This window comes from Rhizophagus irregularis, chromosome 2 (genome assembly GCF_026210795.1).
Source record: "Rhizophagus irregularis chromosome 2, complete sequence".
NCBI classification, from domain to species: Eukaryota; Fungi; Glomeromycota; class Glomeromycetes; order Glomerales; family Glomeraceae; genus Rhizophagus; species Rhizophagus irregularis.
The window spans coordinates 2,024,252-2,051,337 of NC_089430.1; the positions used below are offsets into that span (position 1 = coordinate 2,024,252).

Below are 27,086 nucleotides of genomic sequence, written 5' to 3' on the forward strand. Positions count from 1 at the left end.
AACTTTATTAATTTTTTGGAAATTTATACATGTCTTTAGTTTGATTTACAGTTATAGCTAAAAAAACTAAAACACTAATACTAAACTAAATATCTAAAACAAAATAATTATATTAAATTGTTCCTGACAAACCAGATCAAACGAAAATAATAAAATACGCACTTAGAATAACAATCATCGGTCATGTCACGGATCGGCATAGGGAACTGATTTCTATTAGAGGATCGACATGATTGCCGATCACTTTTTTAAAAACCGTTTTTTACTAAAATAAAAAAAATTTACATAATAATATATACTGAAATTTTACATGTAGTTTTGTATCATGTCGGAGCTATTATGTATTAATTTTTGTCAGAATTGGATGATTATTGAGCTACTTTTACTATAAAAAACTTCTAAGTGAACGAAAAAATGCAAATTTTGATGTATATGCAAACATGAAAAAATCTTGTATTACCGTAGTTTGTAACACTAAGATATTTGAAACTTCGAGATGGAAAAAATATATTTTTGTCTTCATATGGTTAAAAAAAACTGTCTATAACTTGCATCTCAGCTTTACTTTTACCCTATTTTTGCGGTTTTTTAAAAAATACTTAATTACAAATGTTAGAACACAATGATAGGTTTTCTTTAAACTCACTTTTTGAAAACTTTACAGAGGAATCAGAAGAGTTGGAGGACGACATAAGCAGTGATAATGAAGGGAGTGACTGTGAGTTTTTTGGTTCTTTTGCTGATTTTGACGAATGTAATATTAGATTTTTACATAGAATATCTGAAAATATTGATGTAACTAGTAGTTCTGACTCCGATATTTATGAAGATGAAATAAATGAAGACCTTGAATGTGAAAATGAGTGTAATAACGAACAGTCTCCATGTAACAATAATAATGAATATCACGAAATTATAGCAGATTTAGAGTTAAAAGATTTGACGGCGTGTGTGGTAATTGATTTTATTAATGGTAAGTTTCAACGGTGTGGGCAAAATGAAGGAAAGATAAGGCAATTGCGTAACCTTTTTGGCACATGGCAAATAGATCGTGACGCTGTTAAAGAAGTAAATGGTATTTTACCAAGATTGGGAGTTTGTGATTCACATTTTCAATTTGACAATAAATACCTGCATAAACCACGAGAAAAAAAATTTAAAGACTTTGAATCAGGAATAATACAATGGTGTAGATGTATGTCTTGTGATAAATTTGTGAATTTTTTTTCACGGGGTATGGGATGTGCTCAACATTCTTGGTATATAAATAAACATAATATTCAAGTATCATGTATTGGACAATATGGCTGTGAAGCGTTAAAAGAATGTGATCCTTTATGTGTTCAAGCATTTGATAATATTAAAAGATCAAGATCTATTTGCTGTTCATGTTACGAAAAACTTGGGGGTCATATTTATCAACGTCCAGGAAGAGGAAAAAAAGGAAGTACATGTGTCAATAAACAATTACATTTAGAAGATATTAGTAAAGGGCTCGAATTTTTGGGTAATTGGTTGATTGACATTTCACGAACTCAAGATGAAGAATTAAAAAAACAAATATTGGTAGCGTTAGTTAATACTCTTATTCCTTTTGCGCCCCATTCATATTATAATAAAGAAACTAATAATCCTATTCCTATTTCTACAAGTAAAATTACTCAACCACCTAGTTTATTTCTAATTAAAATGCTTTTTATTAAATTTTTTAAAAAAATAAATGACAACCCAAAAATAAACATTGATAATTTTAAGGAACTTGGAAGTATAATTGGAAATAAATTGTGGAATTCACGATCAGATGTTATTGCAAATAAATCTTCCTTAGAATCACCACAAACTATCCAAGAATATTATAATGCATTTCCGAATTTTATAACTACATTTTTTTGGGGAATAATTTATAAGTTGCAAGAAAAAAAAATAGAAATAAGTAATCGTCAGCAAAAAAAACGTAACAAGCCTCTTCAAACTGTTAATCACAAAAAATTAACTAAAGTAGTGACATTTATTACCTCAATATTAATAGGATTTGCTTTTCCTTCTTTAAAAATTTGGTTACCTCGAGTTTTAGCAAGTTTGGTTCGTAGACCACGATTATTAAGTTCACTCTGCCAACTATTAACAATGTGTCATGTAACATCTCACATAGATAGATATGAAAGAAAGCTTGCTAATGTTCGAATGAAAAATGCTAATCCAACACAACGCCTAATTAAAAAAAATAATATTTGGAATTTAGCAATCATCGATAACATTGATTTCAAAGAAAAAAGTTTTAAGTTTGGAAATATTTACGATGTTACTCAAGAAAGTTCTCATGCAATATTAAGAATGGCCTTTCAAATACAGCTACCAATAGATATAATAAGGACTGGACCTGAAGAAATGGTTGAATTAACTGCAGATACACCGTTATTTGGTATGAACTCTAGGATAGATCAATTATTAATGACTTTTCAAGAAGTATTCAAAGAATTATTAGATTTTAAAAATATCAATGGCGAATTATCTTACAGAAAAGATTTTGATGCTAAAAGCGTTAAAGATATTTTACTTTCCAAATTAGATTATGGATGTTTAGAACCATCACCTAATGTCATTATCCTTGAACCCGGAAATAACCCCAATTCAGATGAAGAGATTTTAAATGCCGCTGAGATGTATAAAAAAGAATTTGATTTAAAAGATTATGAATTTCTTGATATTGTTGCTGATGAAGCAATATATCGTAGATTAATTAAATGTAAAAAAAAATGGACAAAATTAAGACCTCACCTAGGTCAGTGGCACACGTCTAAGGACTTTTGCTCAGTACTTTTAGTTCTATTTTCAAGTTATGGATTATTAAGTTTAGCTTCACGTCTTGGTGTGCGATTTTTAGATAAACTTGAAATTGTTGTGGACTATCGTTCAACAGCTAGAGTATTAGATCTCTTGTGGGTTGCTGTAAAAATCGCTATTAATATTTATATTAATTTAAAAAAAATAAATTTTTCCGAAATTTTAGATGGTAAAAATGATACTCACATTTGTCTTAAAGTTTGGTACCTTTATTATAGATGGGCGGGTATTTGGAAAGCTCATAAAATGGGAATGCGTATAGGAAATTTCAGTATTCAAAAAGATTCTTTAGCTGCAGCCGCGCCTCTTTTTGCTAGTGCTGCTAAATCCAATTATACAACTGCAATTGCCCATTATCTTTCAACACTAGCTGCTTTTCCACAATTAGAAGAAAAGTTACGTTGTGTTGGTTCTTTTAAAATTCCACGTGAACAACATGAAGAAAACCATATCTGTTTAGGTTTTGATGAGGCGTTAGAGACGTTTGGAGTGAAATATGTTAAACAAAATGTCACCGGAAATACAATTGATGAAAAATGTCTTAAAGATCAAATAAAAGCAGTTCAGGATGAAAGGGCCAGGATAGATTTGCTAATATATGAATATTTAGATAATAAATCAATATTACCGGCTGAACGAACTAGTAAATCACGAATGGCACCATTGTGGGATCTTGTAGGCGATCTAGTAGATATTTTTGGGATGTCAGATCCTTTGTCTCACGATCTATTTCAAGAATATCAACCAACTGAACTGCACCATCAAGGAGTTGAACGTCTAATTTCATGCTATCAGAAAGGATTAACGTGAATCAAAACAGTTTATCGACAAGAAGTTCTAGAAATAGAATGCAGAAACACACATGGTAGAAGAGCAATAGAAGTTGTTAGAACTAGATTGAAAGATTTTACCCAGCAAAAGAAAAATCGTCGGACTAAAGTTAAATTATCTCAAGGTACATCACGAACAGGTGGATCTCGTAATGCAGATAATTTAGAATTGTCACACTTACCTAATGACCAAATCAGTTTACTAAAGAAAAAACGTAAACAAACAACCCCGGAAGAAGAAAAAATACTTGAGGCGTTATTAGTTTATGAAGATGAGTTACCAGACTCAGCTATTAATGAGGTTCTTGATAAACTTTCAAGTGATTGGAATAAAACTAAAGTTAAAGCAGCGTGGAGATACCGTAAATCTAAAATTCAAATTATAAATAATAACAATAATAAATAATGTAAGTTTTTTGTTAAATTAACGTTATTTTACAAAATGAACAAATAAATACAATAAAATTTTAAAATTATAATCTAAACAATATTAATTACTGATTAATTGGGTGCAAAAAACTATAAATTATAAAATTTCGGCAAAATTTATTAATCTAACCACCTTTTGTCGGATATGTTTTTTGATCGTACATAAAAAGTTACATATAATTGGTAATTTAAGATCGCGTTACGTTTTCATATAAACTTGCATCTCTGGGTTAAGTCCAAAAAAATAGAAAAGGTTGTTCAAATAGGAAATTTTTGTACAAATGTTTTTTTGCAAAGAAAATTATTGGAATATGTAGATTAAACCTTTAGTAAATAAAAGTAATTAAAATGTGAAGTTCGTTAACTTGAAAAAAAAGTTTTATATTAGAACGGAATTTCACGTGATTTAACGTTACACCAATTTCATATTAATGATCGGCAGTTCCTGTGACATGACCGATGATTGATAATGTATATACATAAAAACTCACCCAAAGGGCGAAAATTAAAGAAATAAATCAGTAACTAATGATCAGGATCACATGTATTATAAAATCCAACGTTTTCTGATTAAAATATATACCACGCAGAAGCCCTTCAGCCTTAATTTTAGGGTTTCTTATAGGTAATCTTCTATCTTCTAATCTTCCATTAATACTTTTATTCCTCATAAACTTCCTTTTTCTATTTATTCTTAATTTCTTTTCTTTCTCAATTTGTCGATTACAACGTTCATACCAAATCAATTTAGTTTCATCGTATATAAAATCTAAAAATAAGACGCTAATTGTATTTCGATCTTTTAGATTCATTTTAACCTTTAATGTTAAATATTCAGTTAACCCCAAAGGAAATATACCTTTAATAATATCTATAAAGGTAAACTGTGTTTTACTATAAAATAATTTTGAAAATGTTTCATTCCAAACATAATCATAGAAATTTCCTTCATCTAATGTGTATTTGTCTATACTTTTGATTTCATTAACCATAAGATCAAAAGCATCTTTAATAATTTTTTTCATTTTTTTATTTTCCGAATTACATAACCACACATGGTGGAATGTCTCTCTTTTTCTTCCACAACGTACACATTTCCAATTTTTGTATATATCAAAATTTGATTTCTTACATTGTTCTATTGTTGGAATTTCTTCTATTATCCTTTGTATCTTTTTTCTCCTTTTCTTTGAAGTCCAAAAAGAAGTTGTCAGAGCCTTTTCCTTTTCTTTCAAATATTCAAACGTAACAGCCCAATCTATACTTAATTTATCATATTTAACGTTCCTATTAAGAAAAATGAACTTTTCTAGATTAATTGTTTCGGTATAGTGTCTAATGAATCTTCGTAATTGTGTTTCGATATTAACATTATTACACATAATTGAGTACTTAATCTGAGAAAGTTCTTCATATTTCAAATTTATCAAATAAGTACTATTTAAATCATTAAAACGTTCTTTAATTCTTTTATCTAACTCATTATGATAAACGTTATCCGCATGAGCTTTCACCTTAATTATTGTTGGAAAAAACGAAAAATTTTCCTTAATTATTATTCTAATTAACGCCCATAAGTAGATATTCGATTGTTCTTTAAAAATTTTCCTCGCATTTGTAAAATCGTTAGTTTGACATAAAATATTGTATCTATTATATACACTTTCACAATCTGTATAAATTATTACGTTATCACAACGATGGCATACTATTAGCGCTATCAAAAAAGCTAAAGTTTCAGTTTTCGCCGGCGTTATCCAATTTTCAACTGAAACATATATTTCATCTAATATTAAATGATTTTCATCGTAAACGCACACACCAGAAATCCCAGCTATATTTTCTGTACCACTATTAGCATAACAGAGTTTCTTAAATAATCATTGGTTACACGAACTATTTATATAGCGTATAGAATAGCACATATAGTAAATCATGATGTGTTATATTAAGCTACATTAAAGACCTATCCGTTTGACGCGAAATTTCACTAGAACATATTTCTGCTGTTACTCTACCATTATATGCATTATGATCTCTATGATCTCTTTATTCCACCAAGTTTTACTAGGAAGAACTTTAGAATTACGAACATGTTACACAAAGTCAGTATATTGGTTTTATACCTTTTAAAGACCAAAATATTAATGAAACTTGGGTCTTTTTCTTACAAAAAATCCTTTTATATTCACGTGAGCAAGGTTGAAATATGAAGAGATGATCATTTCTTTTAAAGCTTTTTGTGAAACTCCAAGATTGGCGTTACGAAGTTGTTCTTATGAAATTTGATTTACCAATCAGAATCCTTATAGATCAACCAATGAAATCAAACTTCTGTTATGCTACCACTATTAACTACCGAACCATCTACATAAATGTGTACTCTCTTTTTATCCTGCTTAATTATTTTATCATTAATATTCATTAATTTTTCCACGCTAAGATTATTATTAAATTTTTCTTTTAAAATAATTTTTTCTATTATATTTTTGACTGAGCTCATTGAACATCCCCTCATTTCATCTGTTCTAATATCATCTGCCAGATATCGATCAGGATTATTTCTAAAAAATTCTTCATATCTAATTTTAATGTCAAAATGATGTTGAGATATATCTGGAATTATAGCCGATTTATTTTTCGTTAAGACCCTTTTCATTGATCTTTTTTGATTTTCTAAAAAATATACCTTTTCCGGTACCGCACCAAATATACATATATTTTTAATTCTGTTTTTAGTTAACGTATCATCGTCTAATATACAACCTTCACATTTTTTAAATACTATATTAAAATCTTCCGGATCATTTACTGTAGTATGATGTAAAATAATCGCTTCTTCTTTATCTAGTTTAAAAACTTTTCCGTATAAAACCTTTTGTTCTATCTTGTCAAAAGTCCCCACAAACTTATCTGATAAAGGGTTAGTTGTAATTGGAAAAATTTCTTCTCCTTTTAAATTTGTAACGTAATTGACAGTTATTTTATCAAAAATATTTTTTTTAATTTTTCTATTAATATTAGGCATTTCTATAATTTCTTTTTCTAATTGGTCCCAATTCTTTTTAATTGAGTTCCTCGACCGTAACTTTTTTCTAACATATTTCTTATAAAATAATTCTTTGAACGTTAACATACTCCTTCCATCCAAAGTAAGAATTTGATCCAAAAATATGATATTTAATTTTTTAATCAATTTAAAATTGTTAAAATACGTATCTTTTTTTAATACTTCCTTTATGGTTAAATTACCACCTTTAACCTCCATATTATTTATAACGCTTTCAACTTTAAAATCGAAATTATGTTTTTTTGCTAAACTTATGTTTTCTAACAAAAATATATTTCTAAACAAAGTAGGAAAAATTTTTTTGAACCTTACAATATCATCAAATGACAATTCTTTGAGAGGATTTTTTGTTAGCATCAACATTTCTTGCAAATTAAAAAGCCTAATTTCCATTATTTTGCCTAACTCATTTTCATCATTGATTTGAATTACAAAATTTGTTATCTTTGCTTGTAATTGATTATCATGAAAACTTTTGACGTTATAAATCTCTTTCATATGCACTATAGCATTAGGTGCAGTTATCGCCAAACCTAACTTATTTTTAAACATTTTTCTAAAGGGAACAATTAATTCATCACATTCTTTTTCGGTCAGAACAATTAACTGTGTACAGTATTTGACTCTAGGAACGATTAACATATTGAAAATATACACCATTTGTTTATCTGTCAACCTTTTCTTCAAAAGTAAGGATTGATAAAAATTCTTAATTTCTTCTTTCATCTTAACTAAAACATGGTTCTTCTGGTTAAACGCATTGAACCAAACACCCAGAATTCTTATGGATCCCTTCCGTTCTGCTGGAATTATATCAATTTTACTATTTCCAAACCTAATATTAATTTCTTTCTGTTCATTAAGATCAATTTTCCTGTCTTTTGTCCTTAAGAGCAACTCTGATTTTTCTTTGTTAATTTTAATATCATTCATTCTATAAAATGAATCTGCTATTTCTAAAATTTTTTCCAAGTTGTCTTTACAGTCTGATATAAAATTCATATCATCCATATAAGACAAACCTGGAAAATTAAAAGCTAAAGGTCTTTCTATATTTTCATAATGATTAATTATTTGTTTTCCATCGATCTGATATCCCAAGTCTGAATTCTTGATCTTAGTCAACAAAGGATCATAATATATTATCCATAAAAGAGGCGATATTATTTCTCCTTAATCGATACCGCACTGCATATCATATAATTCTGTTAAGCCACTTTGCGTGAAAACTCTATTTTTTCTTCCCAAAAATAAACTGGTTAATATTTTTTGTAACTTTTTTGGAAATTTGATTCTTTCCATCGCCTTTTCTAACATGCTAATATTTATTCTATCGTAAGCTTTTGACATGTCTAAAGCTAATAGCCATAATTCTTTATTTCTTTCGTTTGCATGATTTATAACCTCATTAATAATTCTTAAAGGTTCAAAAGTAGAGTTCAAGGGTAGTCCTGCGTATTGATATCCTTGTAAAACCCTTTTTTCTTTAATTACTTTCGATAATCTTTTAGTTAAGATTTTCATCATTGTTTTTCTCGTTACTTCTAAAAGAGTTATTGGTCTAGTATTAACCAATCTATGCCCCCACAGTTTCGGTTTGGGTATAGGATAAATATTCGCAATTTTCCAATCATTAGGCATTTCTTGTGTTCTAAAAACATCATCTATTAAATTTCTAAAAAGTTCGTTAAATTCTTTAGGAGCATATTTAATATCTTCATATGTCATCGTTGTTGGCCCCGATGCTTTATGTAAAGGTAAAGCCTTAATTAACTCTACCCATTCCTCATCATTTATAGGGTCAAGCACGTTCTGATAAATGTTTTCTTCTACATTAGATTTAGACTCGTATTCATTCTTCCAAAAATCTGGTAATTCTACATCATGATTCTGGATTCCAGCAAAATTCTTAAAATGCTCAATCGTTAATTTATTTATCTCTGCTTCGTCTGTCACAAGAATATCTTGTCCATCTTTATCTTCTGTTAACAGTCTATCAATAACAATTTTTTTAATCTCTTTTTCCATCACACTATCGATCATTCTTCGTTGATTACTATGCAAATCTTCACAGCGTCTTTCGACTGCCTCTTTAATTTTTTCCTCTTTAACTTTAGCCGATTCATAAGACAATTTCAAAAATATTATATCATAAACCTCGTTCAATTCTTTAATATATTTGTAAATTAATATTTTCCTCAAAAACATATTTTCGCTGAAGTAATAATTTTCTTCTATGTTTAATTTTTTTAATAGCTTTCTAAAATGCCATTGATATTGCCTCCATTTTTTCCGTAATAAAGTTCTACCACTCTTTTTTTTTAATTTTTTCCTTAAAAATATTATATATCTAAGTTTTTTATACAAATCCTGTTGCTTGTATTCATCAATTATATTATTATTTTTAATAGTTATTTCATTTTTCTTGATATATTTTTCTTTTACCTCTCTTATACTTCTTTCGTAAAACTCCCACTTTTCTTCAATCGACCAATTTTTATCCCAAAAACTAGCGCAGTCGATTAGTTCATTATCAAAAGATTCTTTTTCTTTTTCCTCTGTATTACTATATTCATAAATTATTCTCTTGTTAATCGATTTCTTAAACGGCATCTTAGGAGTTATTAAATTTTCAGTAAATCCTATTAAAAGCATTCTGTGATCCGTCTTAATATCACTAAAATCTTTAATTTTTGCTATAATTATTTCGTTAAAAATATTTTCGGTTACCCAAATATAATCTATTCTACTGCCTTTCCCGGTAGTTTTATTAGTAAAGGTATTAATAATTTTTCTGTTTTCCATGTCATACTCTTCTTTGTGAACGTCCCACATATTTAATTCTTCCATTTTTCCGAATATTTTTAAACTTTTATAACAATATTTATTATTTTTAACTTTTTCGTCATATTTTTTATATTCTAAATTAAAGTCTCCCAGACAAATAATTTCCATCTTTTTTGTTTTTGCCTCTTTAATTAATTTAATAATTCGTTCATTAGTTTCTATTTTTTCTTCTACTTTCCTCGTACCAGATTTGTTATATACTAGAATAATTCTTAATTTTTTATTTTTCTTAAAAGAAAAATCTACAACCATTAAACGTCCTCCGTATTTTTCAATGTTATATATATGTTTTCCCATCTACGGTGAATTAATAAAGTCAACCCAGCACTTTGTTTAATGTTTTCAATGTTATAATTAATAATTGTATATTCATGACCAACAAGATTCATAAATTTAATCTCTCTATCCATACGATGGGTTTCTGTTAAACCTATAATGTTAATATTTTCTTTTTTCATGTAATTAATTAAAATATTTAATTTTGTTTCACTTAAATTTTGTACATTTAAGGTTGCTATTTTTGGTATCATTTTTTGTTCTTTTTTAAGATCATGCGTTGGTATATCTGAATTTGTTGCCAAAGCGTCTATATTTAACGTTTTTTTCTTTTTCTTTTTCTTTTTTCTATAATTATTATTATTTTTTTTAATTTGGGGATTTGATTGATAATTATAATTATTATTTAATATTGGTATATTATTTGGTTGTACTATCATTAATAAGTATTATTTTGGTTTAAGTTGAATGAACTTCTAATATCCCCATTATTAGAAGTTATTGTATCATGGCGCTCATAATTGGCCATTAATATTATTAATCATGCTGAACATCTTGTTTAAAAGTTGATCTTGTTTATCGACCTTGGATTCTAATCCCAAAATTACGTCATTATCTTCATTTTCACTTGAAGAACTATCAGCCTTTGTTCTTTTATTGTTATTGTTGATTAATGATGCTTTATTATTAACGTTAAAAGTGACTTTTTTCTTGTTGTTTTGTTGAAGACCTTCTTTGATCTTGTTAATTTCTTGTTTAACTTGATTGTTATCATTTTTAAATTCGGTGAATAAATTAGTTAATTCCTTCAATTGTTGTTTAATTTCGTTAATGTCTTGATCACGTGATTTTGAGCTATCATTCTTATTGTTATAAGCATTTTTCTTTTTATCGTGCATCGAACTTCCTACACTTGTTCCCTTCCATTTTTTTACACCTTCATATTCCGCTTCATCATCATCATCCCAATCACTAATTCCCTCATCACCTGAAGATTCGGGATAATTTCTATTAATATTGTCTTGATTCCAACGACGTCGTTGATTCCCCCTTTTATTTTTGGCTGCGTCTGCATATGAATTAAAATCGTTGTCGATTACGATTTTTATATTGTTGTAAAAGTTGATATCTATTAAGTGGTTTATATCTCCGATTATCCACTTCACATTCCCTAGCAAGGTGGCTGGTGTAACCACACTTATGACACGATTTTTCTTCTGTCGTTGACCATTCTAGTTGTCGCCCTTCAAATTCGTATATATTATTCGTTCCAATTGCAAAATCTTCTTCATTTTTAAAATACACAAATGCGAATCTCATCGGTTTGTAAGTTATTGGATTTTTTGGAATAAAAATTGAGACTGCGCTGATTTCGTTTACCAGTTCTTGTAAATCTCGTGCAAAAGTGTTTGAAGGTAATCCGTTAATCTTGGCAGCATATTGCGTCCTTTCATTCCTTTTTTCTTCTGACAATAAACACGGCACTACAGACAAACATTCCTTGAATGCCTACACACTGCCTTGACCGTAAAACCTTTGTACACTCTGTTCATCTTTATATGTTATAAACACTTGTCGGTATATTCCTTTGAGTCTTGTACTGATTCCATCTTCTTCAACATCACCATATCAATTGAATACGGCTCTCAAGGTCGCATTTTCCATAGTAATGGGAATGTTAAAAACTTTAATTGTACGATTTTCATGTTCTTGCCTGATTTGTTTTCTTTTTTCATAATAATCTTCAATCGGTGTAAACCTATAATTAACAGCTTCTTCTCCTTCTTTCGGCATATTAAAGTTTAAATCTTCTAAGGTTTTCATATCTTCGTTCGTACCAACCTTTACGGAAATCACGTGATTCTTCTGACCATCCTTATTTGTTTTCTTTTCTTGTATGACCAAGGTTACGTCTACTTTTGATTTGACCGTTCTAATAATGAAATTACAAAAAGCTGCACTGCCTTCCTCTTCAGGTAAAAGACATTGCGCCTTAAGCGAAACTAGTTTATTGATAGTTATTGGCGTAATTTCAGGATCATCCATTACTATTTCTGGTAGTGGCTTAGCCATCAGATCTGCAGATCCATCTGGCCCTTTCTTCTGAAAATCTTGATCAATTGGAGATTTATCACTCAATTCCTTATTGGGGAGATCATCATTAATCTCCACATGTACTTTATCTTTATTCACATTTAACATAGACGGTTGAGTAGATTGATTTTTTCTTGTTTCTTCTGTACTTCCCATGGTTGAATTTTTCGGGGTTTCAGTGGTTTTGGCTTTTTTCGAACTATAAGAATTTTTAGGAATTTCGTATGGTACGTAACTATGAACCAACCTAAGAGGAGGTTGTTGTCCCTTCATATGAGCCGTGTCTCTATTAGCCAGGAGACGTCATTCTGCCTCCTGCTTTTTCTCTTTATTTTCTTTGCGTTTGTTTGCTTTGGTTTTAACTGTCTGGAATTCCCCTTCGTCGTACTCAAAAGAGAAACTGTTGCGTGGAGGAATAACTTTAGCTATCCCTTCCATACCATCTCCCGGTTCTTTAACTGTGTCTTGTCTGGTAGCACTTCTCGTAGTCCTTCCAGGTTTTGACATAGTGTGTAATATACTTGAAAAATAAAAATTTTATCGAAAAACTGGGTATCTATTTTTTGTAAGATCTTTGTACAATTTTGAACGAGCTATAGGAATAGCAAAAAAAATCTAAAAAACGTTAGCTTCGCTATACTAACATATATATAAAATTATCTGAGACTTTTTCATCCAAATTTGGACTTATGGTTAGATCAAATGCAAAATCTAATCCATAAAAATGCACTAACTAATCCATAAAACCGCACAATTTTTCACAATTTTTCATAATTTTTCATTTTAAGATATGATTGTCAATGATCTAATGCATTCCAGGATATGATGATCATTTTGGCACAAAAAAATCTATCGAATTATTTGATATGAGGGTTAAATTATGGAAAGCCGCCATGGTCAAAAGTGCGTAGCAAAACATAGCGTGTATACGCTATGTTTGTAGCGCGTATACGTTATATTTCACAGCGGGTTACCCCTGTTCTGTCTGTTTCAGGGGTAACCTGCTGTTGCAAAAAATAGCATTTAATACGCTATATTTCATAGCGTTATATACGTTATATGTTATGATGGGTACCCATTATAAGAAACGGCGGGTACCTATTATAAGGAACGGCGGGTACCCGCTATAAGAAACGGCGGGTACCCGTTATAAGAAACGGCAGGTACCTATGGCAAGCCATTCAAGTCAAAAGTCCGCCGCTATTGCAGCAGGTACCTGTTGCTTTCGCGGCAGGTACCTGCTAGATTTGCAGCAGGTACCTGCTGAATTTGCAGCAGGTATCTGCTGGATTCACGGCAGATACCTGCTAGAATTGCGGCAGGTACCTGCTAGATTTGCGGCAGGTACCTGCTGAATTAGCGGCAGGTACCTGCTGAACTTGCAGCAGGTACCTGACAGGTTACAAATATGGTATTTTATTTTTTCTGGGTCAAAAAGATTTTTTTGATTTCCATTTATAGTAATCTACCGAATTATTGGATCTAAGTTAGTTTATTTCTTTTTTCAGAAGTGATCTTCATCTCATAATTCGGCCTATTACTTTAAATTTTGCTAAAATTAATGATATATAAGGAATCTATATTTGATTAATTATAAATAAATTTTTGAAAAGATCGTTTAATTGAAAAAGATTACTGCAGAATACATTTTACAATAAGCTTAAAAATCAAACTATAAAATTTATATTATTTATTTTTTATATACTATTATTTTTATTGAAGTTTTGCTTTATATATCATTATTAGTTGAATTTATAAGAGTTATGACAATGGGATTGACATAAAATGAGTCTTTGTCATATTCACACATCTGCTCATAATTGTTTTAGATTTCCTGCCCAAATTCAAAATAAAAATAAATAGTTTATTTATGATTTTTAGCAAATCAACAGACATTTCTATAAAAAAAATATACATATAATGAGCTATCAATAAAGTTAAATTTACTGGAGTTGCTTTTTTTTAAAAAAAAAAATATTCCCTATATGTAAATTTTTGTTCATTAGTTCTTTTAATGGTTTTGCAAAGATTTCATAATTTAAAATTTTTTTTCTAAATGATCAGAGATTTCCAGCCATAATCCACATATAAGAAAGGGTTTTGTGATATTGGTTTAAAATTAAAAGAATAATATTAATGATAGTGGCATCAATAAATTTAAACCAATATAGTTAAATTAGGTATATAAATAATAATATTCTGGTAGTGTATTTTGTTATACTAATCATTTAATCAAATTGTAAATTTTAAAATTATTTAAATTGATTTTTATATTGCTCATTTGAATTTAAAAATTTTATAATAATTTATTATTAATTCTTTCATTTATAATTTTTTTTATACTTAAAAGTTGAGTTTCAAGTTATTTTTTACATTAAACCTTATTTTAAAAAATACTTTGAATTTACAATATAAATTAAAACTATTAAAGATTTTAGTATTGATTATACGATTAATTCTAGCCAAATTTATAGTAATGGGCAGAATTATGAGATGAAAATCACTTCTGAAAAAAGAAATAAACTAACTTGGATCCAATAATTCGGTAGATTACTATAAATGGAAATCAAAAAGATTTTTTTGACCCAGAAAAAATAAAATACCATATTTGTAACCTGTCAGGTACCTGCTGCAAATTCAGCAGGTACCTGCCGTAAATCTAGCAGGTACCTGCCGCAATTCTAGCAGGTACTTGCTGCAAATCTAGCAGGTACCCGCCGCAATTCTAGCAGGTATCTGCTGCAATTCTAGCAGGTACCTGCTGCAAATTCAGCAGGTACCTGCCGCAAATCTAGCAGGTACCTGCCGCAATAGCAGCGGACTTTTGACTTGAACGGCTTGCCATAGGTACCCGCTATAAGAAACGGCGGGTACCTGTTATAAGAAACGGCGGGTACCCGTTATAAGAACTGGCAGTCAGCATATTAACTTTTGATAAACATCAATAATGATAATTATTTATTTAATGAAATTTTATTTGACAAATATTAAAATTTAAGTCACACATTTACGATTTTAAAGAAAAAAATCACCATATTTATTTTTATTGAAGTGTACAAATAAAATTAACAATAACAATAAATAAAAAAGATAAGTAAATTACAATGATCAAGGAGAAAGATGCTAATAAAAAAATGAAACAACAGTGGAGTAATGGAAAGTAATAGAAGATAAAAGGGAGTAAAAAAGAGTAATGAGAAGTGATAGGAAACAAAAAGGAGAAATAGGACATAATGAGAGATGAAAAGGAGTGATGGTAGACAAGGAGCGATGGGAGATGAAAGGAAGTGATAGGAAGATGAAGAGAAGTAAAAATTTATTAAAATTGTAAATTTAATAAAAAATTTTCCAATAAATTTTCAATCAATTTTTTATAAAAAAAAAGATCTCTAATGAAATTCTTTATTAAAAAAAAATTTTCAAGCCAAAATTCTCGATACACTTATTAAAAAAAACTATTTTCAATAAAATTTTCTATTAAGATTTCTAAACAAAATTCTCCATCAAAAAAATAAAAAAATTTTTCAACAAACAATTCTCTAATGAATTCTCAATCAAAAAAAATATCCCGATTAAAGAAAAATTCAAAGATTCTTACCACCTATTAAAAAAAATTCTCAAAAGAATTTCTATACCAAAAAAAAAAATCTTTACTGAAATTCTCTATCAAAAAAATCTCCCTGTTAAAAAAATTTACACTAACGAAATTATCTATCAAAAAAAAATTCTATGATGAAATTTCTATCAAAAAAAAAATATTCTCAGTGAAATCTATTTAAGAAAATTCTTTAATGAAATTCTCTATCAAAAACAATCCCCCTATTAAAAAAAAATTCTCTAATAAAATTCTTCGTCAAAAAATACTTTCACCTATTAAAAAAATTCTCAAAAGAAATTCTTTATTAAGGAAAACTCCTTCAATTAAAAAAAAATTCGTAACAAAATTCTCTATCAAAAAAAATTTCATTTGTTAAAAAATTTTCTAACGAAATTATCTATCAAAAAAAAATCTTCAAATAATTTTCTACAAAAAAAAAAAAAATCTCAAATAATTCTCTATCAAAAAAATCTCTCCTGTTAAAAAAAATTGCTCCAACAAATTAAGTATACGTCAAAAAAAAAAAAATCTTATTAAAAAAAATTCTCCAATGAAATTTCTATCAAATAAAAGTTTTTAACGAAATTATCCATCAAAAAAAAAAACTCAGAAATGTCCCTATCAATGAAAAAAATTTTCTAACAAAATTTTTTATCAAAAAAAATCTTCTTATTAAAAAAATTTCCAATCAAATTCTATCAAACAAAGCCTTTGCCTATATTAAAAATAAAAATTCTCTACAAAATTTGTTTATAAAAAAAAGCCAAGAAAAAAAAAAAATTTTTAAAAAAAAAAAATTAAATGGCGGGTACCCGATATGTAAAATAGCGTTTACCCGCTATGTGAAGCGGCAGGTACCCGATATGTGAAGCGGCGGGTACCCGATTTGTGAAGCGGCGGGTACCTGATATGTGAAGCGGCGGGTATTCAATCCCTTGAAAATTTTAAAATTTGGTCTAAAATAAATTAATAAACCGTTATAATATAAAGTGTATACACGTTAAATTATGTAGCGTATACACGCTGTTTTTTATGGCGGGTTACCCCTGAAATTGACAGGTTAATCCAACAGAATAGGGGTAACCCGCCGTAAAAGATAACGTGTATACGCTGTGTTTTGTAGCGTGTACACGCTATGTTTTGCTACGCACTTTTGACCACTACCGCTTGCCATATTAAATTTCCTTTTTTGCGGCTATTTTATTTATTTTTTTTTCTGCATTTTACGGGAAATTTTTTTAAAAAAAACGCTTTCTTTTAAAAATGGATTTACTACGAAATCCCTGACAATCAGAACCTGCTACAACACGAACCTCGACGCTCACAATCCCGACAAATCATAATCCCGAAACTTCAGAATCCCGTAACCACATTATTCATGACATTCATTATCCCAAAACTATCCTCCTAACAATTGAAATATGATGACATAGTATAGAAATTCTAAAAAATGATTTATTAAAATCTTTAATCACTATATTGAAAAAATAAAAAAAATTCTTATATCTTTATGACGCAATAATTTAAATTTTTATTGAATTTAAAAGCAAGATCTTTTTTTTAAAAAAAAAAAAATTAATCAAAATAAATAAAATTTTACAAAAATTTATGATTTATATTTTTAACAATAAATCATTAATATTTATTAAGTGATTCTTAATTTTTTTAGATGTATTATTAAATTCATTAAAATATTATTAATATTTGCACAGTGATTTTGCAAAGTATCATTACAGAATACTATTAATAAAAAAAAAATAATAAAAACATTTATTTTTTCAATATTAAAAAAATTATAATTTTGCGATATTTTAAAAATTATTACATATTTATTACAAAATATTACAATAATATTACGTCTATAAAAAAAGTCATAAAAAAAAAAATATCGTATCAGGAATCAGGATAGTAAATTTTCAGAATAATGGATAATGAATGTTGGGAATAATGTGGTTACTGATTGTCTGGATTTTGAACGGCTCCCCATAAAAATACTGTTTTTACAACAAGAATATGAGTAGAAAACGTTTTCAAATGGTAAGTTATTCAGATAGTTTTTGCGTAAAACACGAAAAAATTACTTTTTTACTACAAAAAGCAGATTTTTAAATTTATATTTAATAAATAATGTATTTATTTATATTAGCGATTGTAATTACAACTCCTTTAAAACTATATTTGTTAGCTTTGGCATTATTTTTGATCTCTACTTATTACTAATTTTCCTTTTCTTCATTTTTTTAGGCGTTATTTCTTTTCTTTTTTAGATTTTTAGATCTTTTCGGCTGAGGGAGACTTCATTGAGGGAAGTAGCAGAATCACGCCTACAACACCACAAAATTCTCTTGGAGCAAATCAAAAAGTTCTTGACTTGTCTATACCTATTAGAGATTCCTAGCATGACTAGTGCTCCTACCGGGTCGGATTCGGTCAGGTTTGGAGAATATATTCGACTCGACCCGGCAAAAATAGAAATGATCCGATTTTAACCCGACCCGAGTATATTTAATTCGAATAACCCGGATTAGACCCGAAATTTTCATTGGATAATATACTGTATGCTTAGTAATATATCAAAAATATTTTTTCAAATATAATTTTTTCAATAACGCAAGGTAATTGATCTACAAGATGATCACACAACTTTTTGTTATTAAAACTAAAGCTAAGCACGAATTTAAAGATATCTTTAATTTCTGTTTATTTATTGCTTTATATTTGAACTATAAAATCGAAATTATATCACTTGCTTTAACAGAAATTTGACTATACTTTATATCTGCCAGGACTTTAAACACATGCATGCTCTAATTGTATCTGCTTTAAGACTACATCTTTTTGCAGCTATCAAATCGGTTCCACTGGAAACTACTGGAATGCTGGTTGCTTTATTAATCATCAAAATCATCTTATTAGTTAATGTAATATTAATAATTAAAATAATAATTCATACACATACCCGAAATTGCAAGGTGTCTCTAGCAATTTTCGCTAAGTGAGGATATACTACCTCATTCATCTAACAAAATTATATAACGTAATCAATATTAACGTGTAATCGATATGTGATCAGTGATTTTAATGATCATCCGGGTCTAATTCGGGTCAAAACTCGAGTCAAGGAAATGAATGACCCGACCCGACGGGTCGGGTCATGCGGGTCACGGGTTATTAAAATTGTTAGTACCGACCCAATTTAAAATTCACTCGGATTGAATTATCCGGGTTAGACCCGAATTTTGCGGAGCACTAAGCATGACACTACCATCACCATGAATTATAACATGGGAAATAGCTCACTTCCTTCTAACACTACCGCCAGTACTCCTCATACCTCGATACTGATGTTGGACGATGGTAACTCCCAATCCCCTCAACCTTTATTCATCCTGACGACCCAGTTTTCCTTCGACAGCAACTTCCTACTGCTAATGCTAAACAAGATCGTTTCCTTGCTGCCTCAAGCATATACACCATATGCAATTGTGAAACTCATAAAGAAAATCTAGAACATTGTAATGTACTTAAAATCAAAAATAAAATTACGATTCAATTACTATTCCATAAATCAAAAGAACGTTAGCGACGTTCTTATAGACAAAAGGAATCCTCTTCCTTTTGAAATTACCGTTCTCCATAAAAAAAATGAGGAAAAAGAACGGTAGAAACATTTTAATGCAATACACACAGAAAGAACCTTCTCCCTTTTGAATTACCATTCTATAGAAGTACTCCCTACAGAAAAAAAGAGGAAAGAGAACGTTAGTAAACGTTCTTATACAATGTACACAAAAAAACTTCTACCTTTGAAATTACTATATTATACAAAATCTAGAAGTTCTTCTCTATAAAAAGAGAGAGAATAAAAAGCATTAGTAACGTTCTTAAACAATATATAAAAAGAAACCCTTTCCTTTTGAAATTACTAGTCTACAGAAATTCAGAAGTCTGTCTTGCAAAAAAAGAAAGAAAAAGAACTTTCTTATCACCTAAAAATAAATAAATAAATATTCAAATATAATTTTAAAAATAAAATAGTTTTTGTGGTCTTGGCAGAACACACAGGATTATAAATTTCTGTTAAATGTATTATATTTTTATTAATAAAGCATATTACGCGTGACAAAAAAAAGTTTTTTTGCCGATAAGTTAGAAATTAAAAATTATGATTTGGCCAATTAAAATAAATTTACGTTTCAAATCATTTTGATTGGTTCGAGTAATTCTGGCAATCCGCGTTAAATGTGATCGAGCAATCGATTAAAGTTACTAGCAAGTTTCAAATTTTAAAACTTTGTTAAATAAAACTAAATATATGTATACGATAATAACATCTTCTGTTATAAATTCTTATTTAGAAACTTCATAAATTTATTTCGTTTATCTTTGAATTGCGTAAATATTAAAATCTTAATATATTATTATTATATACTGTATTTGTTTTACCGACGATTTATAAAACAAACAATAATAAAACGTCAATACTTATCAAATCTTATTTATAAATCTTACTTTTCTTAAGTAAAAAAAAAGATAAAGTAAACGGGAGAGTAAATAGCTATTACTAAAAAAAAAACTACATAATCTTTTTAAATATATCTTAAATAATTATTTTAAAAATTGTAAATACATAAATAATCTTAAAATATTGAAATATATATTTTTTTCTTTTTACAATAAAAATTTTGAAATTTAAAATGATACAAATTTAAAATCTTTAACCTCTTTTTCACATACTTTTTTTGTTACTTCTTCTTGTTTAACATATGGATACTTACTTTGTTGGATGAATGTCTTATTTTTACGTTTATTAGGTTTTACTTCATAATGTTTAAATGTTATTGAACATTTTTTCTTAACAGCTTGATTTATTTTTTGTGCATAATCGTTAAAAAATGTACGGAAATCTTCTTTGGCAATATGCCAAGTTTCGCTCGCTATTCCGGATAATTCCCCGGTACCAATCCCACGGAGTTCTTTATGTAATATCGAACGATAAACGATGAAACCATTACAATTATTGTAGTCGAATGAATTTACGGGTGGCAATTCATAATGAAACAAGTAATATTGTTCAACCGATAAAACACTTCTTCCGTTAATATTATGAATAGAAGGTCGAGACATCATTAAAAACTTTGTACCAAACGTGAGATTTTTTTTTCGATAGAATACTTCCTCCTTTTTATAATGTTTTGATAATATAACAATTTTATTTCTTACCTTAGTTTATATTACATTTAACAATCAAAAATATTGCTCTAATGCCTTTTTGAAATATGTGAAAAAGAAAGAAAGTAAATGGCATAAAGACACCTTGAATTATCATCAAAATTGAGTTTATAAAGAGGCGATTAGGCGTAAATATTATTGAGGAATTGTTAAAAGTATTTATAAGCAACAACCAATTTTGGGACAGAAAAGATTAAAATAAAGAATAACGAGTCCTGTGATTGAAGATACATGCACGCTTTGATCGTTTATGAATACAAATAATCTCTTGATCTCGAAATAATGGTCCGTATGAATGGGGTTATCGAGGATCTACGCGACTTGCCGCAGCAATATAAAAATTTTGTAATTGGCTTTTTTAAAACCGATTTATTTATACAAATAAATCGTCTATCGGGTATTTATTCTTAGAGATAAGTTTAATTATTTGATCATAATCACTTTATAAAATTACAAAAACAAAAATAAAAATATGACTAAATTTGATTTCAAATAATCGCCATATTGCTTTTCTTGTGTAACAAACATGATCATTGTGCATAATTATGGGACTAATGGGAGCAGTTTGATATTTGAAATTTCCGTTATATCAGATCAAAATGTGGATTAATAGTCTATTCTAGAATTTCTCGTTTGAATGATATCCATTTTAGTGATAGAATGACGAAATAATTTTTTTGTTTTGTACAACAGAAAATTAGAAATTTCGAAGTTCGAACAATAGTGTTCTTTACTTTTTTCTTAAAAGCGTAAATTATGGAAATTTTTTTCTTTTTTTTTCGATTATTTAACAAGCCATGATGACATTTAACCCCATTCGAAATGTAATTGAAAATAAGAAGAATAATAGTAATTACATCATTATGTTTATTTAAGCAAATCAGATGATAAGCCGATCATAAAGAAATTTAGTTAAACAGTAATTATCTTTCATGCATATTTTTACGTTTAACTGTTATCGATTTCTAGATATGGGTTTATTCTAAAGCCTTTTTTCTTTTGCCTTTTATATTCGAAAATTACAATCGAAAAAAAAATAGTTGAATGTCTCCATTTAGATAAAAGCTCCAACTATCAACCGATACCATCATTATAACTATTATGTAACCCAAAAATAGTCAAGACGAAATATGGCTTTTTCGGAAATATATAGAAAAGTGTCCGGGTGAGTTACAGGAAGTGTCGAAATTCGATCCCATTTTCCGATATCCACGGATCTACCTGGACATTTCTCAATTTTCATAGGAAAAATTATAAGATTATGATCTGTACTACATGATTTAAGAGACGTTAGAGACGTCCAAATTCATACTAATCATGAAGATCTATACTATTTTTTTTTTTGAAATTTCTTTAGTTCTGTTTTATTTTATTCGTTGATTACAAATTACAATTTAAATTGTACCGTATAAGGTTTTTTATTATATTTTTTTCAGATTACAAAAAGACTTACGTCACTTTATCACTTTATTTAACGATAATTTTTATTTTTTATGTTAGTACATGGTTTGGTTAATATGAAAATTTGAAATCGAATTTTGAGACAATGGTCTGGAAAAATCGAAAAAAAAAATCATATAATTCAATAAAAGAACAAATAGGACTCATCCATGATGGTTTTGGTACAGCTTTAAAAGAATTTGTTGAATGTTAAGCGTTATTAAATATTTTATCAATGTCGATGGTTTATACAAAGTATGACTAGCTATATGAGATAGCGGAGAGAGGCTTTTTTATTAAAAAAATGCTCTTATTTGTTTGTTTACTATGAAGATACAATCCTGATAATTGAAATTTTTTCTATAATCTATACTTTAAGGATACATTTTAATCAATAAAAAAGATATTATTCATATCACCAAAAAAAGAATAAAACAAGTTTTTCTTAGGTCCAATAGACCGTTATTCAGATAGTTTTTTAAAAAAATATGCGTAAATTTCAAATTCTTTTTTAATCACATTTTCAAACTTTGCATATTTAATATTTAAATTATAAGAAAAATAATTTACGATATTTAATGAAAAAAAAAAGTTATATAAAATAATAAAAATAAAGATAAAATAATATATGAAATTCTGCTATAAAATACAACATGTACAGTATATCAAAAAAGTAGTCTATAAAATTTGTATTTAAGTTTTAATACGTTTCCCTATTTATTATATAGAAAAAAACAAATAAATATATTAATTATTATTATAGTTAATAATATGTAAAGATTATGATTATTTTACTTACTATCGTTTTGAGTTTCAATTCCTAATTCTTCAAAATGACGTTTTCTCGAAAAATCTCGAGTAGTAGAATTAGTACTTAGTAAAGATGACCTAAAATGTTTTAAAAATAATTAAACCTATTTTTGCCTTTTTTGCAAAATTATAAATTATGTGATTACCTTTGCTTGCTTTGCATATCTATATCAAAATCATATTCTTTTGTAATATATTCTAAATAATAATGATAATATTAAATTAATAAAATTCATCAATAATTTCTTTAAAACTTAACTAAAATATTTTACATACCTTGTTTCGTAGTCACTAAGTTTGTAGAGAAATATAGATTATTAAATATAGAATTAGTACTCCTAGATCCTAATGATCTAGAAGTGTAAATAGCGCCAGAATGAGATTTTCCTGTATATTCGGGGCCAAGTTTCTTCAATTTAATTAACTCTAATCGTTTTTCTTCAGCCCGATCAACTTGTAAAAAATTTGATACTTCTATAGAATGCAAAGCTTTAGCAACTTCTAATGCGGAAGGTCTTTCCGCAGGATTAGAATCCCAACAACTTTTCATTAAATTAGCAAAACATTCAGGAGTATCATGTGTAATTTCGGGTCTTTCTCCATCAATAATTTCGTAAACAAGGTTAGCATCATGCCTAATACTGGCAAAAGGTTTACAACCTGTTGTTAATTCCCACATGATCATACCCATACTATATATATCGGATTCTTTTGAAAAAGTAGCACCTTTAAATATTTCTGGTGCAATATATGGCATTACTCCATATATTTCATTATTTAATAAAGTACTATTTGCAGATTGTGATAACCCTAAATCACCAATTATCCATCTTTGGTCTATTTGCCCCGTTTTTTCTAATAATATATTTCCACTATGGAAATCTCGATGTATAAAGTTTCTTCTATGAATAATAGTAAGTCTATAATTAAGAGTGATTAATTAGTGAATTTATATATATTATATAATATTAACAATAAATTTATCCATTAAAATTTAACACTGACCCTCTAGCAATATATGATAAAATATTTAATTTCATTTCCCATGTAATATTTCTAAAATTTTCTTGTAAATAATTATGTAAATTTCCTCCATTTGCATATTCCATTATTAGCATACATTCCTTTGTTTCAGGATTTTGTGTAATTCCGTAACAACCAATAATGTGATTTGCGTCATATTTGTAATTATAAAGTGACTTTAACTAAAAAGTTAAAATTATCATTATAAAATGCAATTAAAAAAATATGTTATTCATACAATATATACTATTTACCTCATTTAAAAAATATTTGTCCATATCCCACGAGTTAAGAAATCTTTTTATAATAACTGTTTTTTTATAATACTCTACTTGATTAAAGTGACGCCACTGTGCTTTATAAATAATGCTAAACCCTCCTTCTGCTATTTTTTCCAAATTTGTAATTCGAGAATATGGAATCCATCTAATCCATTTTACTGATGATTTATAACGATAATAATCATTTTTAAACCTGAAAAAAGCATCATATATCTCAAGAGAATTTAAATCTTTAACGAAAGAATCAAATATTCTCCGATTCAATATTACTCTTGTAGAGGCAAGGAATTTTTCTATATCAAAATTCTCACTGTCGATATATGTGATAGTAATAAATGATAGTAGTCTATTGCATTTTTTACATTGAGATTGAGCAGTGTTTCCAAAAATAATATTCGTTGTTAAACAATATCTACATCCAGTATAAGTTGCAAAACAATCTGAACACCATTTTTGACAATCGGATATAAACTCTAGGGATAACTTGCAGTTTATACAAATATTACAATTATCCCACCATGGTAAACATAGAATTGGAATAAATTCCTTAGTCAAAGTTGATTTTAACCGTCCATGAGAAATTTGATAACAATCTGGGCATATTTTGAACGAACAGCTCTGTTCGGGGAATAATTTTCCACATAATTTGCAATTCTCACTTTCTTGTACTTTTTTGCTTTTCATAACGAAAATAGTATGAAAATATTTGTTTAAAATATAAGATATCACAGCGACTATCAAACTTTTCTTGAATATTTTGTGTACAAAAATTCACATTTCTGCTTGTCTCATTCTTATTATGACGTATATCATTTGTACTCATACGTATATCTAAGTACATATCACTATTATCACTTATATTTTCAATATACTTTATTAAGCATATTTTACAATATTTTTGATTAAATAAAACCGTTACGGAATATTCATTTCCGCAATAACTACATTCATTTTGGAGCCGATTAAAAGAAATAAACAAAATCGGTATAGGGCTAGATTTTAATTTTGGAGTTGGGTCAAAAGAATTTTCATTATTTTCATTTGTAGATTCCAAGCGTGACATAATGATAGGTTTTTGGGTAAAAGTGAATTTTTTTTCTTTTATCACAATAAAGTAAGATATGGAGAACCAAAAAATTTCATTAATGAACTTTTTTGGAATTTTTATCCAAAAGATCAACAGTACTAAACAAATTTGGTCCTTAGGCTACAATTCGTACAACCAAAAATACGGACATCTGGCTTATTTTTTGCCGATCGCGATCATTAAAAAACTACAAAGGTAATTAAATGGCAAAAAAAAAATTTCAATAATAATTAACCAAAATCAGGAGATATACTATTAAAGGGTAATTAAACACAAACAAGCTAAAATCAATAATATACCAAATCAAGAGTGAAAAGTGATGAGAAACATTGATGAGGGACGGACGATTGGATGAAAAAAGAAATAATGGAGAATGAAAAAGAGAGAGAGAGAGATGAAATTAATTATGGAAAAAATATAATGATAGAAATAATGATGGGAATCATGAAAAATGAAGGAAAACCAAGTAAATGATATAAAGTTAGTGATGAACAACATGTAAGAATGAAACAAAAAAAGAAATTAAATATCTTCGCGGATGATAAAAATATAAATGAGAAAAGAGCCCAATGGGTAAGGAATATACAAAAGGGCGGGGAGTGAAGGAAAAATAATTTTATCTGATTAACCATAGTTAAAAGTCACGTGATACACGTTATAAAAGATTTCCAACATAAATTTTATAGGTTAATAGTTTTTTTTTATTTTAGTTCGTTTTATTTTTTTGTTACTTTTGTTTTTAGTTTAGATATTGGGATTGTCCGATTGAAAAATGCATGCAAATGTGCAACTATAAAAAACACTTCGGCCTTGAGTTCAAACAAAATAAAAAGTTTGAAATTAATTAATTATTTTCATTTTCATTTTTTTTTCCTTTTTTAAATTCAAATCTTTTTTATATGCAAATTCTATATTTATAATTTTTATCAATTTCACGTCTTATAAATTGAACAGATTGAATTCCTTTGCTCTTATTTAATTTATTTTTTTTTCTCCATTCCTTACTTCTTTCTTTTTTTCTCTTATAAAGTGATTTTAATCTTTATTTTTTTCAAATATACAGTAATAATATTAATATATTAATATGTCCCTGCAAAATCAATCAACTACAGGGCAAAAAGCTTATCGACATAATACGAGCATAAATAATACACTTCTTGAAAATCCCGTAACTAATCCTACATATCTTAAAACCAATTGATATTTTTCCGAAAAAAATCTCATT

At 28.0% G+C, this 27,086-nt stretch overlaps 7 protein-coding genes across 7 annotated transcripts; 1 reads left to right on the forward strand and 6 right to left on the reverse strand.

Annotated features, from left to right (window-relative positions):
- Window positions 1–609: 609 nt before the first annotated feature.
- On the forward strand, window positions 610–4,080 carry OCT59_011843 (uncharacterized protein; the record flags this gene model as incomplete). Its single annotated transcript, XM_066134060.1, has 2 exons — window positions 610–3,650; window positions 3,714–4,080. 2 exons carry the CDS (start codon window positions 610–612, stop codon window positions 4,078–4,080), a joined length of 3,408 nt encoding a protein of 1,135 aa, XP_065989360.1.
- A 2,349-nt stretch (window positions 4,081–6,429) lies between these two features.
- Window positions 6,430–7,371, reverse strand: OCT59_011844 (uncharacterized protein; the record flags this gene model as incomplete). The annotated part of the gene is made up of 1 exon (XM_066134061.1): window positions 6,430–7,371. One exon carries the CDS (start codon window positions 7,369–7,371, stop codon window positions 6,430–6,432), a length of 942 nt encoding a protein of 313 aa, XP_065989361.1.
- A 3,440-nt stretch (window positions 7,372–10,811) lies between these two features.
- Window positions 10,812–11,616, reverse strand: OCT59_011845 (uncharacterized protein; the record flags this gene model as incomplete). The annotated part of the gene is made up of 2 exons (XM_066134062.1): window positions 10,812–11,365; window positions 11,463–11,616. The coding sequence occupies 2 exons, from the start codon at window positions 11,614–11,616 to the stop codon at window positions 10,812–10,814; spliced, it is 708 nt and encodes a 235-aa protein (XP_065989362.1).
- Window positions 11,617–11,925: 309 nt separating this feature from the next.
- OCT59_011846 (uncharacterized protein) lies at window positions 11,926–12,663 on the reverse strand (the record flags this gene model as incomplete). Its single annotated transcript, XM_025329232.2, has 1 exon — window positions 11,926–12,663. One exon carries the CDS (start codon window positions 12,661–12,663, stop codon window positions 11,926–11,928), a length of 738 nt encoding a protein of 245 aa, XP_025175674.1.
- A 30-nt stretch (window positions 12,664–12,693) lies between these two features.
- Window positions 12,694–12,897, reverse strand: OCT59_011847 (uncharacterized protein; the record flags this gene model as incomplete). The annotated part of the gene is made up of 1 exon (XM_066134063.1): window positions 12,694–12,897. One exon carries the CDS (start codon window positions 12,895–12,897, stop codon window positions 12,694–12,696), a length of 204 nt encoding a protein of 67 aa, XP_065989363.1.
- Window positions 12,898–20,680: 7,783 nt separating this feature from the next.
- OCT59_011848 (uncharacterized protein) lies at window positions 20,681–21,115 on the reverse strand (the record flags this gene model as incomplete). Its single annotated transcript, XM_025330480.2, has 1 exon — window positions 20,681–21,115. The coding sequence occupies one exon, from the start codon at window positions 21,113–21,115 to the stop codon at window positions 20,681–20,683; it is 435 nt and encodes a 144-aa protein (XP_025175673.2).
- A 2,238-nt stretch (window positions 21,116–23,353) lies between these two features.
- On the reverse strand, window positions 23,354–25,837 carry OCT59_011849 (uncharacterized protein; the record flags this gene model as incomplete). Its single annotated transcript, XM_066134064.1, has 8 exons — window positions 23,354–23,373; window positions 23,460–23,548; window positions 23,617–23,668; window positions 23,747–24,012; window positions 24,280–24,390; window positions 24,476–24,675; window positions 24,748–25,450; window positions 25,518–25,837. The coding sequence occupies 8 exons, from the start codon at window positions 25,835–25,837 to the stop codon at window positions 23,354–23,356; spliced, it is 1,761 nt and encodes a 586-aa protein (XP_065989364.1).
- Window positions 25,838–27,086: the final 1,249 nt, after the last annotated feature.